The 15,234-nt window shown below is 42.2% G+C and overlaps 1 protein-coding gene across 5 annotated transcripts in view; it reads right to left on the bottom strand.

The window, feature by feature from the left end:
- Nucleotides 1-539: 539 nt before the first annotated feature.
- The window catches only part of MID2 (midline 2), a 100,397-nt gene continuing 85,702 nt past the window's right edge, over nucleotides 540-15,234 (bottom strand). For 4 of the 5 annotated variants that reach the window (XM_032837161.1, XM_032837156.1, XM_032837160.1 and 1 more), the window contains 4 exons: nucleotides 14,918-15,151; nucleotides 7,564-7,725; nucleotides 5,849-6,056; nucleotides 540-5,473 (listed from right to left, as the gene is read on the bottom strand). In XM_032837161.1, the coding sequence (XP_032693052.1) occupies nucleotides 5,071-5,473; nucleotides 5,849-6,056; nucleotides 7,564-7,725; nucleotides 14,918-15,151 (1,007 nt within the window). In that variant the 3' untranslated portion in view covers nucleotides 540-5,070. The remainder of the gene's footprint in view (nucleotides 5,474-5,848; nucleotides 6,057-7,563; nucleotides 7,726-14,917; nucleotides 15,152-15,234) is intronic. The other variant, XM_032837157.1, reaches the window with a different exon arrangement.

Here is a 15,234-nt window from a genome sequence, read left to right as displayed (position 1 = left end):
AACGTCACATCCCAAAACACACACAATCTTACCTGTGGGTAATAGCCCCATATTTGGCCTTTGCCTAGGTTGCTCTCCAGGTAGACCAGTAAGCCCCTGATATTCCAAATTTTTGTCTCTCTTATATTTTAATCTTCTTGTGTTGTGGCCATCATTTCTATAGGCCCTTGGTCTGACAATCTGTTTCAAGTCACTTCTGGCCCTACTCTGACCTTAACCAATAAGTTCCAGCAATGGGATTTTCTTTGTTCTTCCTTAATTCCCACCTTCTGCCTCAATCCCTGAAACATAATGTGCATGTCTTCTTGGGTCTTACACCTTCATTTCTTTAGTCTTCCTGACGATTGCCTGCTCCTGAAACCAGTCTTCGTGATTGGATCCTGATTTCTAGACTCCCTGGATCTTCTCTGCCCAAATCTCTACCTTTTAAATGATAACTGATTTCCCCCAAGTCATTTAGACAATTCCAGTAACCTACAGCCGTCTTCCTTTTCAGCTTCCCCCAATTTAAACTCCAGTGAGAGACAATCGAGAACTCATGAATACATATATATTTATTTAATTCATAATATAGCATTTTGGATGGCTGGGATATTTTAGAAGGATGAGGCTGTGTAATCACAGATGCTCAGATTTCTGTCACTAGGAGAGACACTATTGGTCCAGAGCTCCCAGTACAAACAAGTCTGGGATAAAATATTTGATAAAAAATATTCTGACAATAGTCTAATAAATATTCTAGCCAACAACAATAACACAGTATATGTCTGAAGCTGGCAGACCAGACTGTAAAAGGCAGTTTTACCTGCCCTGATGGCAGTCAACCTGGCCAACCTGTAATACACAGCCAAATACAGCCAATGGCTCCAAGGCTGCAATTGGCTTCAGGAATGGAAATAAGCATGGGAGTGGTTCTTATCTGTCAGCCTCACATTCTCCATTCTGTAGAGGAAAGGGTATCAAATATTTGAGCTTATCAAAAAGTCCATCCATGGATTGCTCCATCCAGGTAGTCATATATAAATATGTAAACCATGGAAGCTTAGAAAATTCACCTAGTGTATTTAAGCTGAAAAGAACACATAAGTGATGTTGCTGAAATCTGAATTTCACTGCATCCAAAGTTACACAATGGAATTACATGATAAAAACACATACAGATGCAGCAATTCTTACTTACAAGTAGTCACAACTCCGACGTGGCATTAAAATTTCTTTCATATTCTCAAAACAGGTTTAATTCTATTTTGATTAGTTTTGTGCTTTCTTCAATAAGACAATATAAAAAAGTGGAAACAAGCATAAATTGCAGACAGAAAGAATAATTTGCTAGCAGAAAGGATTGTAGGAGAATAGATTGAGTAGGGCAACAACAATGAAAACTGAGGGCGTCGCCGTCCTTGAAGATGTTAAATACAGGTCTTACTCCCTTTGTCCAACTGGGTTTATCTAGCTAGAGCCAGTCAATGGCTTCTCTTAAGGTCTCTGGCATTGCCACTATCGAGGAAAGCCTTGAAGTCTCCGGGACTCACCACACCCCCACAGGAGAGTACTTTGCCACCATGTTGTTTCGTGGAAACCTCTTTTCATTATTTGGCTGAGAGACGTCACTGTTTACCCCAAACCCAATTTAATTTCCTACATTATTCAGTAGGTTAAACTATGAGCAATTTTTGGCTGTAGCCCAAACTTAAATTCACCTTCAGAGGACGAAGTTTGAAAAGATTGGGACGTTCTTGAAAAGAATAGTGCCACATGTTCTAGACAATTCCCCAAGTTAACTTCCAAAGAGCTTCTGAGGCAGACAATAGTCATTTATATGTATGAGTCCTGGGACATCTGCAAAATAATATCAACACAGCCCAAATGAAGAAGTAACCAAGCTTTCCTGCCCAGAAAATAACAAACACCGGTATGGATATCAGAGTACAACAGGGAAACTTTGCTTATTCATTCATTCATTCGTACATCCATTCAATAAACATTAGTCAGGCAACTACTCTGTTCCACGCACCATGCCAAGTATTAAAAAGTACAACAACAAAAGACACAGTCCCTGCCCTCAAGGTATCCATTCACAGTCTAGTAGGGAAGATGATTATTATACATTAAACTTTTGTGTGCATTAGAATTACCTGGGAACTTGTTCAAAATGTAAAATTCCACTTATGTGCCCAGATAGTCCAATTAAGTAGATCAGGAGTGGGGTCTAAGATCATTGTTTTTACAAACACCAAAGGTGACTCTACCAGGCGGTCTGAGGACCACACTTTGAAAAACACTGCTATACAAGGTGATTATTGCTGAGAAGGGGGTGGGGGGAACTCTCAGGGTGCCATGAGAGCTCAGAAGAGAACACACCCCAGTCTAGGGGGTGGTCAGGAGTTAACCTGGTTGAGAGGGTTGGGGTGGGGAAAGGTAGTCTAGGCTAGGGTCAAATGTAAGGTGGGGAAATTGAAGCTTTGTCCCAGGCCACTAAAAGGTAAAGGGCAGAAAAAAATGAATAGCTGCAGAGACCCAAAGATAAGGTAAAAGGAACTGGACTGGGGTGGAGGGGGCATGTTCTGCATTTATAGCATTTTCACACTATGCCCTCAATGCAAGAACAATTCCTGTCCCCTCTGGGCATCAGAACTGTTAGTGATGTCTCTATCCCAGGCCCAGAGAACCATTTGTATGAAGAGTTGACCTTGTCTCACGTAACAAGTGGAAGGAGGAAAGTGGCAAAGGCTGAAGCTGGGAAAGCGAACAGGGGACCTGAAAAGCCAAACCCGAAGTAAATGGGACCTTCTACTGAACGCTATGGGAGCCAGTGAGAGGTTTTCTGAAGGGGAAGTGGGGAAATGTTTTTTTTTTAAACTGAGGGCCCACCCCTCGAGGAGAGACCAGAGTAACTGAGAAATGCAAGGCATCCATTTTAAAGCACCACTACACTGTACTGGGGCTGGGGCCGGGAGGAGGGGGTGAATGTTTCTTGCGCACTTCACTACGTGCCAGGTGCTGTGCTAGGCAGTTTACATGTGCTATCTTTTGAAATCTTTGCAACAGCCTTGTGAGGTAGGTATTATTTTACAGAAGAGGAAACAGAGGCTCAGAGAAGTGAAGTGCTTCCCCTAGGTCACACCGCTAGGAAATGGCAGAAGAACTAGGATTATTTTAGTCCAAAGACTACGAGCTGTCCATGGCAGCAAGCTAGCTCCCCTCACTGCTCGATCTGACTGAGGTTGCTCCTTTCCTAATTAGCAGAAATGACATACGGTTTATTTCAACCAAAAAGCTGACGTTGCTGCTAGATAACGTAAGTTTGAGCCTGCCATCTGTATGCGCATCAGTCCTGCTTTCCCTGTTAAGTGAATAAACAATACAAAGCTGTTATTTAGGGGATTTTTATAGCTACTTTGTCTCTCCTACAGAATAGTAAGGCATTTGACAGCAAGGGACTGTGTTTTTATCAATACATCAGCAGCAGAATGGTACCCAGCATCTAGTAGTTTGTTGAATGAATGAATGAATGAATGAATGAATGAACGAATGAACATACGTCCACCGAGGCTGTCAGAAGGAAGAGGGGAGACATTTTGGCATTGTTCCAAGGCTCCAGTCTGGTGGCTTGTAACAGCTACCGCTTTGTACAGAAATAGTATTTTCGCAACTCCCAAGAAGTAGAGTCCTCGAGGCGGACTTATCTCCTGGGAAGGAGAAAGCTCTGGTTCTGACATCCCCAGTCCCTGCAGCGGGACTGACAAAAATCACAGACCATAAAACTTGATGCCCTTCAACAACAGTGAGGAAGACTCGGATGAAAGTTACATTTGCACTTGCCACGGAAGGGTCGGATAAGCAGATTACTAGTGTAAACAAGATCGCATGAGGAACAATTCTTTAACCTGTTTAGTCAAACAGACTGTTCTCGGGCACTCTGAAGCACTTCAGAAGTGTTTTATCTGAAAATACAAGTATATTTATATGCAAATTGTTGTTGCATCTAGAAAACTCCATTCTTACCGATTAAGTAAATAAACTTCCTAAAGAACATCCATTATGCAACTCTTTTTTTCTTTTCCTTTTTTTAAGCCTAATTCTGGTAACTGTACATACTTGAGAGTAATGAAACGGTATTTCTTTGGGACATTCTGTGACGGAATTTTTAACAATTCAAATGAACCTCCTCCATTAGGCAGCCTCAGTGAAACTGTGCTTCTACTTGGATCAATTTTCTATCCGGCAATAGCATCTCTTGTGCAATCTTGTACCCCAATCTCTCCTAATCCAATTTAGAGCTCTTCCCAGCATCTATGTCATTATTGCACATGTACCTGTGTGTGTGACAGGAGGGAGAAGGGGAGGGATGAGTGGAGTGGGGGAGGAAATGTTGCCTGATTTTGATGATGTTCCCTTTAGGGGACAAAAATGGATGATATAACTCATTTTCCCTTCCAGTATATTTCTCACTCAAATGAGCAAATCAAAAAATTTATTATGTATATATAATTATAAAATGAATATATAACATATATTATTTATTCATTTTATATATATATTATATATACACATACATTTCTTTGTATAATAAATCCTTGATTGTAGGCTTTTTATCAAAAACTACATATAATATGTGATCCTTTGACTCCTCAAAATTCTACTTGGCCATACTGGCCAGTGCTAGGAAAGGCTGACACCCCCACCCACGCACACCTTTCCGGCTGGCTAGCCCCTTGTACAGAGCATCTTTCTACATTATTTACTTAGAATTATCCTAATTCCTTCCAATATCATTTATACTCCTAAATCACTGGGAATTTTTAATTCTCCAATGATAAGAGAGGTATTCTCTAAATTTCTCCTCCAATGGCTTGAACCCAGACTACTCAGATAACTCATTCTGAGAGACTCAATACATTAATTCAAATACAAGCGTTAATGCACAGAAATTAAATCTATAGTATCTAGTTATTTTGGGTGCTTCAGATGAACTTTATTTTGTATTTTGTATATTGGACACTAACTGAGGTTTAGGAGGGGAAGACCTGCTGGACTGGAGAGCCAGTGAATTATTGGCTCTCTGAAAACTTAATGGCAAGCTTTCATCCCAGAAACATAAGGGGATTCTTGAGGCCTGCAGTTGCATTCCTGCCGCTCAGGGTAATCAATAAAATCTGGGGCAGGCAAGCCAGACAGGATCATTAGGGATTTGTTCCAGATTGTGAATGTTGGACAAACTGGAAGAATGAAGGTCACGTCAAAAGTATGAAGATGGAGAGAGTTAGCTGGGTCATAGAAAGATAGCATGTTGTTGTCATAATCCAGAAGGACACCCAGACGTTTCAACTGTGGGGGCACATCCACCAGCATTTCCTTGTTGTTATGTCTCACTACAAAGTTACTATTGCATCGAGAGAAGACCCATGAGGAGGCATTCTTGCCAATCCATTCATTCTTGGGCGCTGATTTGTAGGCGATACCAATTGCATACCTGTGAGACCGTGGAAAGGAGAGAGAAATAAACATGCATTAATGATCTCAGTGGTCCTAGGCACCATATGGGATATATAAGAAATCTAAAGCATGCTTTTTCCTTTACTAAATAGTTTACATTTATACCCATAATGTTAATAGCACAAGAGTTTTAGGAAGTCAGCAATTAGAGTGCTGCTGTAATTTCCAACCCCTAGCTCAGTGTAGTTCCCGAGATTTTATATTTTTGCTTTTGTAAAAGCTGGCCAATTTTTCTAGGAGTGGTTTTCCTCACATGCCTTTTAACCTTGACCTACTGGTACTATGTTCATGCTACGGAACTGAATCTCGCAGGAAAAAAGGAAGAGAAAAACTACAAGTGGGATCCACTCACCAGGTGGAGGAACCCATGACCACTTCCCAGTAGTGGCAGCCACTGTCAATGAATATATTCCCTGCTGCACCGTAGCACCCGGCGCCGCTAAACCTCTCCGGGGTATGGCTCTTCTTCAGAGAGCTTTCATCCTTCTCCATCTGCAACCCGTCATTGGAGATCTTCAACTTCTTGTGAGTCATTTTGGGATCCAGTTTAAAGGGTTGGCCTGAAAAAAAAAAAAAAAGAAAGAAAAAACAAAACGCATGGTAAAGTATTTAAGAATGCCATCCCTGTCCTCCGGGACTATCGCTACCCGGGGACTCCTCATAGGATGATCATTCTTGGGCCAGCGCAAGTTGGCTGCTATTTGGATTATATTAAGAAAGTAGGGCCTGAAGCCACCATTTTCAATAAAAGAAGAAGAAGCTGCCCCCCTGGATAGGTTATCAAATTAAAAGGAGGCTCTCAGGCTCTCATGCTCTCAAATACGTTTTGTACTCTGCTTTATTTCAGTGGGTAGCTTGGGATTTGAGTAGGTCTTAGGGGAAGGAGTGTTTGAGGTGAGACAAAGTGAGGGGAGCTGATGAGGTAATTGCTGGTTGGTGGCAGAACAAAAAAAAATGTAAAAAGAACTCAGTGAAGACCATCTTTCTACCCTCTTACTACAGGGATATAAATAACATATGATTAGGTACATTCATTAGAGTGACTGATGCATCAGGAATGATCAGAGATGGAATTTGTTGTGTAGGACCATTCACAACCTAGAATTTCTTATAACCATATGATAAAACAAATGACTAGAAGCCAATTCCTGGTTACGGCAAGAGCTGTGTTATACAAAATGGGTCTGTGACAGACGCTGTTGGCAAACATAACCCCCCTTCCCTACTTTTTTCTCTTTTCCCCACTTTGACCATAGAGGGCAGAAGAGCTAAATATTCCAGCTCCAAGCCTCTCTTGCTGCTAGGGGTGGCTAATAAGATGGAAGTAGATGGAAACAGAAGTCAGACAGGGTTGGGGACACTTCTAGAAACGTGCCAGGCTTTCCGAATAGAAGAGACAGCCATCCTATGCACTGACTCTCTCCCCCTCTTCCTATCTTAAAAAAAGGAAATATGACATCTGGAGGCCGCAAGGGCCGTATTGTGGCCATATGACAATAAGTCACTATGCAAAGGGAGAAGGAGCTTAGGTCTTTTACAACATCACAGAACTAGCTGTTGCACTAGCCCTAGCCCGAACTGCCTGCCTTCAATCTTCGTGCTATGGGAGACAAAGAAAAAACTGTTTGTTTTAGCTACTCACAAATACTATTTGTTAAGCTGAGTTCGTTGGAAGTCTGGGAAGTCCCCTTAGGTCAGAAGCATTCCTAAAAGGTATGGCTTCTCTGCAGAAGGATTCTACCAGATTATCCCAAATAGTCCTGTCTTACAAAACTGTTCCCCTAGCATGGGATGGGGTGCAGAGAAAAACCCTTTACTAACACCCTCCCCAAACACCAGCTACTACTACGTGCACTTTGCATGTATCTCTGGGTTCATGTATTTCCCAAAGGCACCAGCAAACCCTGTGCCCAAAGCATAAACTATTAAAGCTATATAAAACTATTAAAGCCCCTCTCCTCAGTGCCTCCACTATGTTGCACTTCCATGGTTCCCCGCTCAGGCTAAAGGTACTCCGTGGCACAGAGGGGAACGTGGAGCTCGCCTTTTGGAATCACCACAACGTACTATTTGTTTTTAGTCGGGTGGGTTCACTGTTCCGGCTGCCGGCCTGGTTTATGGCTTTAACAATGAAGATGTAGCGGGTCCCGCTCTGAAGTCCATGCACTGTGTAGTGGTTCTGTTTAATGTTGGGCACAATCATCCAGCTATCCACTGAATTGTACAGGCCTGTAAGGGGGGGAAAGAAAGGACATTAACCAGCAGGTCATAGAAATAGGATGAGAAGCACACTGAAAATTCATCAAAAGCTCACCCCTCCCCCAACCTGCTACAACCAAAAAAAAAAAAAAAAAAAGAATTTCATTTTGTTTTCTTTTGAGTCCCAGGAGACAGAGTGAGATATCTTCTGTCTCTTTTCTCCCATGGAGCTAGGCTCACGCCAGGCTCCTTATGGCCACTATACAAAAGTCACAGAATCATCACTATTTTATGGAGTCCCTGGATCTTGACACCCAAGGCCCAGTCCTCTGACAGCTGAGCCTGGCCTGGTATGGATGGAGTGGCACTGGGCAGAGCACAGGAACATGGAATCTCAGAGCCAACAGGACACCCACACACCCTATATTTCCCTCATTTTACAAATGGGAAACTAAGACTGAGAGAAAAAAAAGTGACTTGCCCAAGGCCACAGACAGATGGTGATGTGCTGAGTGTAACCCTCGTCTCTCACCCTAGTCCTGTTCTCTCCACTATGTGACAATGCATGAGGTGGACAGCAATGTGGCTTTGTCCCTGCAAGGTAGCAAAGCTGTCAGGGCTAATGGCTCATCTCTCCCACCCCCTCCCCACCCTTCCTCCCAAAACTAACTGTGCTCCGAGGTAGCATATAGGGAAGCCAAGGAGATGGCATGCAAATCAAAGCAAACATTACCATCTCCTCACTTGACACTACCCATTTTTTGCTCCTTCCCTGTTCTAATACCCATTTGAGGTTGGGTGGTCCAGGAACACATTGTGGCCTGGAACCTTCTTCCCTCCCAAGCTCAGAGATCTAGGTTTTTGCTTTTGAAACTCTTTGGATCATAAACACTGACTTAAACAGAGAAAAATGTGCATAATTAAAAACATGTATTTGGCTAACTGTGAGTAAAAGAGGGGTTGACGTTCTGGTTTGTGAATTATCGAGGCTCCTCTCTTCTGTTATCTGTTTCTCAATCAGTTTACTGCTTTTCAACCACCATTCTACCAAAACGTGCGAAGGAATGGGCAAGGAAAAGGAGCAGTGAATGCAGTCCCTTCTATGCAGCACTCGTAAAGGATTTAGTGAGGCTGAAAATTAAAAATAATCATGAGTGTTTTAGAAAAAAAATAATCATGAGTGTTTTGAAAAAGATCTGATCATGAGGGCTTTATAATGAATTTGGTAGGAAGTTGAAAAAGTCTCAAATAAAACCAGAAAAAGAAGCACAATGGAGGTCAAACAGAGATGTTCGAGAAAGAGTAACTGGTGAAGATGCTCAGTCGTGCTCATGATAAGAGAAGAAGGATAAGGGCCAGGAATAATGTGGGAGGGCTTGGTTATCCATGTACCAATTCACAGTATGAATCATAAATTGCACTTTGAATTTTAATACAAAGAGGGAAATAAACGGTCTTCCAGATATTCTTCTAACAATACAAAACAAAAAAAAACTGAACTTCATAATGAAATACTATGTAGCTATGAAAAAGAATGAAGAAGATCTCTATTAACCGATATGGAGTGATTCCCAGGGTATACTGTTAGTTGAAAAAAGCAAATTGCAGAAGAGCATGGATAGTATGCTAATTTTTTTTTTTTTTGCAAGAAATAAAGGCAAATAAGAGAACAATACATATGTTTGAAGTTGGCAGGTAAAGGGATAGGGATAGGATTAAAAAAGGGATAGGGATAGGCATGGGATTAAAAAGACACGGGAAAGAAAGACACTTCTCTGAATACACCTTTTTTGTCTTGTTTTTCCTTTTGGAAACACATTGCCTTACAAATTCAGAAAAGCACAATTAAATCAATACGAATGGGAAGAGTGGGGACAAAAACTGAAGACAAGCTGAAACAAATGAACCCTACTGCATTTCAGATGAAAAACAACCACACCAAAGGGAAGGGGGCAGGAGGAGGACTGAAAACAAATCCTGAACTATTGTTTGTTTCTGTCATAGTGCGGGCAAAGGGCTTCTGAAACTGTTAGATACATTACAGGATTAAGCAAATGAGCACATGTGTTGATGTCATTGGGAGCCAGGGTTCTCACTATGGAAGTTGGAACATACGAATATGGAGTGGGGGAAGGCAAGAAAGAACCTGTGGGGATGGACTGGGATTGGAGGTACTGGTATGAACTCGTGATTTCTATACGTGTGTGTGTGTGTGTGTGTGTGTGCGTGCACACGCACGCACACGTGCACCCATATACACACGTATATTAGGTATGTGTCTCTGTATATTATGCGTGTGCATAGGTATATGTACATGGGCATATGGGTATGTTCCTAGTACCCAGATCTTGTTCTCTAATAACGTCCTCCCATTAAAACGAACCAGGATTCCTTAGAAAAATGACTGATTTCAAGGCTGGGGCACGATAAGATCATTATGAGCCTAGAATCTTCTGTTCTGCTAGAAGTAAAGAAGTGCTCAAGAAAATGATGGGAAAATGTAAGGACCTAGGAGTCAACTTAAATGGCCCTTACTGGCTAAATCTGGACAATCTGAGCATCAAAATAAGCAAGGGCAGTGAAGAATTATAAACCACTGAAGAAAGAGAATTCACGAGTCTATACTGAGAAGTAGATAAATAAACAGATGGTGGGGCTTTTGCCTATAGTAGAATGCAGAGTGCCAACTAGTAAATGGGGGAGGGAGTGCTCATTTGGAAAATCATCATTTTGCAATCATCAGGGTAAAGACTGGAACACGCAAGAATTTTTGACTGATGCTAAAACAGGAGGGGGTGTGATGAGTTTGATGAGGAAGCAGGACATTTTCATTGTCTCAAAGTATCACCACAGGGATTGCTTATTAGTTGCAAGAAGAAAAATAGTAACTATGTGGTGAAGAAATCCGCCAATGTCTTTGACCAGCTGAACAAAATTAGTGTCACCAACAAAGGGCAAGTGGACATTACATGCCTCCAGATGTGATGTCCTCAGGAGGACACAACATCTCCAATGCAGTATTCCAGCCATGAATGCATAATCTGAATATAAATTGTGAGGAAACATCAGAGGAACCCACAAATAAGGGACAGTATAATAAAGAAATAAAAGGGCATTTTTAAAAAGAGGTCAATGTCGTTAAAGACAAAGAAAGGCTGAGGAAGCGTTCTAGATTAAAGGGGACTAGGGATAAGGACAATTGAATGCAATACCTGATCCTCGACTCTAACGGACAATATCGGATCCTTTATATGTTAGAAAGGGGGTTATTGGGTCAACTGTCAAAATTGGAATATGAATGGTGGGATCAGAAAAAAAGTATTGTATTAAATCTCTTCAAGTTGATAACCACACTGTCGTTATATAAGAGTTTCCGTATTAGAAAACCTACGTTGAAGAATTTAGTGGTCAGAGGTGATGATGTATGCAATTTACTCTCAAATGGTTCAGAAATAGATGGGGAATGCTAGCAAATGATAAAGGAAATGGGACAAAATATTAACAACAGATGAATCTGGGTAAAGAGTACACAGACAATCTTGTGTTACTCTTACAACTTTTCTGTGACTTTGAGACCATTTCTAAATTTTGAAAAGGCAAATATAGAATTCTCTAGGTGTCACTGAGACTTGGCGAAATAGGGTTAACGAGTGAATTCTGGTAATGGAAGTATACACCTTGCTCAAATGGGAAAGACCACAATATGGAAATCCATGAACCTGAGTGTAAATGTGTGGTGGAGAACATTTGCATGGAAATGAAAAGGAGAGGAAACAGAAGTTTTATGTTTGTGGCAGTATGTTATAGTAGGCCTGCTCAGGCAGAAGGTATGGCCAGTGCTTGCATAATGCAAAACACAAAATTGAAATAGACTAAAAATAGACAGTAATGGGGAAGACAATTGGCCAAACATCTGTTTGAATCCAGCTAACAGCATCATCGGAAACATTATTGGCTTGTGACCATTTCAAATCTTAGATGAGGTGGGGAGATAGTTACAGATGAAGAAAAGAAAAGGGAAAAGGAAAAGGAAAAGAGAGAAAGAAAGAAAAGCAAAAAGAAGAATAAGGGGAACTACTTTTCCAGACAAAATTCTAGCCCACAAGAAAGAAATTGCCAGTTAAAGAAAATGTGGAGTTTCATTATTTTAAGATTCCTCATATAAATGGTATCAGGTCCTATTTGTCCTTCTGTGTCTGGCTTATTTCACTAAGCATTATACCCTCCAGGTTCTTCCATGTTGTCACAAATAGCAGATAATTTCCTTCTTTTTTAAGGCTGAATTATATTTTATTGTATGGGCATACCATATTTTCTTTATCCATTGATCTGTTGATGGACAACTTTTTGAATGTCAATTAAATCTCAACAAAGTGGTTTAAGAAGAGAAAATGTGGAAAAACCTCAAAGGAAAGCAACTCTCAGAGCCAAGGTTCAATCAACAGTGGCAGAACAGAGGTAGGCCAGACCAATGAAAAGATTTAGCCCTTGAATTTTCATGAATATGTATTCCCAATAAAATAGTTTTCATCTTTTTCAAGATTTTATTTATTTATTTACTGAGGGGGAGAGGTGGGACAAACAGATTCCCTGCTGAGGGGAGAGCCCAACATGGGACTCGATCCCAGGACCCTGAGATCATGATGTAAGCCACAGTCAAGGGTTGGAGGCTCAATCTACTGAGCCACCCAGGCGCCCCCTAAAATATTTTCATCTCATCTGCCCATTGCCAGGCAGAATTTTGCTCAGGGCTCTGCCTTGTCACTGTTCCATTCCACTAGACTGGAAGATGACATGGAAGACAGGCTGGGAGGACGGAAACTCGATTTGAAAGGATTTTGGCAAGCTAGAATGTGAAGTCAAAGCTAACCAGACAAAATGGAAGAGGGATGAATTCAAGGTGTTGCATTTCAGTTTAAACAATCAAGAATTTGAAAGACCTAGGGATTTCAAGTGACTACATGCTCAGTAATCAACACTCAGTAGTCAGTGTGACTACTGGAATAAAGAGGTTCAGGGCTAGGGTGGTCAGACCACTTTTGGAGTACTGTATTCACTTTTTTGAGAGCACGTTTTTTAAAAGATTTTATGCATTTATTATAGAGAGAGAATGAGCACAAGCGGGAGAGGGTGAGACACTCTCAGACTCCATGATGAGTGCAGAGCCCGATACAGGATTCAATCCCAAGCCCCTGAGATCACGACCTGAGACATAACCAAGAGTTGGGTGTTTAACCAACTAAGCCACCCAGGCGCCCCTAGACAGTGCATTTCATAAAGCACTTTGACACACAGCAGTGTGTTCCTGAAAAGGATACCATGAAAGTAAGGGGCCTGAAACCATCTCACATGAGGAGCAATTCAAAGAATTAAGGGCGTTTAGCCTGGAAAAGAGAATTTAGAAGGGACGTACATGAGAGCTACCTAAAGTTATCTGAAGAACTGTCATGGGAGAGATGGATCAGGTTTGTTAGTGAGGTACAAAAGGCCAGGACTAGGACTAATCAGTAGCTGTGGGTTTCATTCAAGAAACATTAGACTTGAAGTCTGACAGGCTTGTGTTCAAACCTTGACTCCATCAGTTTGTAGCTCTGTGACCTTGGGCAACTCATTTCACGTGAACCTCAGCTTCTTTATCCATAAAACAGAATTAGTATCATCTATGCCATAAGGCTAGGAAAGAAGCCATGAGGACTCAGCACGATGATCTATGTGGGAGCGTTTATAAATGACAAAGCAGGATGCACGTTATCAATTCTTATCGTCATTGTTATTTACTAGGAGGAAGGGTTAGGCCCTCCGTATGGAAGCCCTGACAATTATTTACAACAACACAACAACAGAATGAGTTATTTTGTTAGAAGTGAGCTACCTATCACCAGAACGGGAAATGTTCCGGTAGAGGCAGGACAGTCATCCACTGGGTGTCTAGTACAAGGGAAGAAGATTAGCCTAAAGGACTTCTAAGGTTCCTTCCGATCCGAAGGCGCTATGATCCTATCACCATTAAGAATCATCCTTTAAGTTCTTCTTTACAAAGGGCTATATATCTTTGAAAATGGAGAGCAGAGCCTTCAGATCTTTGTCGCTTGGACTTACGGCTCAGCTCCCAGCAGACCACTGCTCTACCCCTCTCAGGAAGGAGAAGCTCAGTGGCTGGCTGTAAGACTCACCAGAGCAAGGGAGAGAGAGAGAAAAGTGCAGGAAAGCATGTCAGGGAGGCCTCAGAGTTTGTGACTCCTCAAGTTGAATAAAACACCTAGGAGCACAGCTACCCAGGCCAGGTGGCTTAGGTGGGAGCCGCACGAGGCAAGTGTTTTTCGAGTGTGACCCGCAATGTCCTGTCACCTCCCCAGCCCACCATGTGGCCCAGCATGGGCACCAAACAGGAAAAGGAAGCCTACTGGGCTGGTGTCATGGGGAAAATTTCTCTCATGTGGGCCTGTGTGCAAAGTGAGACACAGATGCACACACACGTACGAAGGTAAAAGAAAATACTAATTTGCAGCTCTGCGGACTAGGGCGAGAGTCCTAGGGTGAACCTTAGGGTGGGGATCAGTTCTGGTCTTGAATACAGTTTTAATTCTGCTTTCCAGTTCTCCCCGACACAGGGAGGGGAACTCGCAACTGGGTCTCTCTCATCTGGCCATCGATGAGTCAAGTTTCTTATTCTGCCTGGTCTTGCTCTAATTCACAAGAAGGTGAAACCATAACATGTGAGCTCAGTGACTGCTTTTTAAACAGCTTTCATTTCATGGCCCACTGCCACATTTTTGTATTTGGTGTCATTCTCAGAGGAGGGGGAGAAGGGGGACAGTGACAGAGGCAGAAGGCTTATCACTACCATCGCAGACACAAATAGGTCTGGGAAAGGAAGCAGTTGTCCTCCAGCGTGATGTATTTTATCATGTTAATGAAGTGGAAGAAGAGCACAGGAGAGAGATGTTCACACACACAGAATCAGCAATGACAGTGGCGTGGCTACCCAGGAATGAATTCTGCGCTGCTTCTGACTCAGCATGAGCAGAGTGACATGGATTAACTGAGGAAAGGCTAGGGATTACAAAAACAAATGGGAGTGGCCACCGTGACTCCCCCAGCAAGGAAATACGCACCTTGCTTGTCCACCCAGCAATACAGTCTTTGCAATGCCCTGGGGGAGCTTACACTGTCTACGAGAAACACTATACTCAACAACCTAACATGTCTTACAAACACTTGCCTCGTGGCGCCCCGGCCAATCTTGAGCAGCTTACTGCTTCCTTACATTTCCTTATCTCTGGCCACAGGCCCCAACTACACCATGACTTACTGATGAAGTTAGCCTGGCCAGTGAATATGGTGTACTGAAGCTCATAGGAGCTGATGCTGAACTCATCATCTGAGATCCAGTGGACTGTAATGGTGTCGTGGGAGGCAGTACAGAGCTCCTCTCGGATAGATGGTGGGTTTGGGGCTGTAAGAAAAGGTAGAAAAGAAGGTGAGGAAGGCACACTCTCTCTGTTCTGGAATTTTAACAGTTGTCACTCTTGCTTCCCA

The sequence above is a fragment of the Lontra canadensis genome, unplaced genomic scaffold (genome assembly GCF_010015895.1).
Source record: "Lontra canadensis isolate GAN:19392208 unplaced genomic scaffold, GSC_riverotter_1.0 scaffold96, whole genome shotgun sequence".
NCBI lineage: Eukaryota > Metazoa > Chordata > Mammalia > Carnivora > Mustelidae > Lontra > Lontra canadensis.
This window is presented reverse-complemented; position numbering and strand designations above follow the sequence as displayed.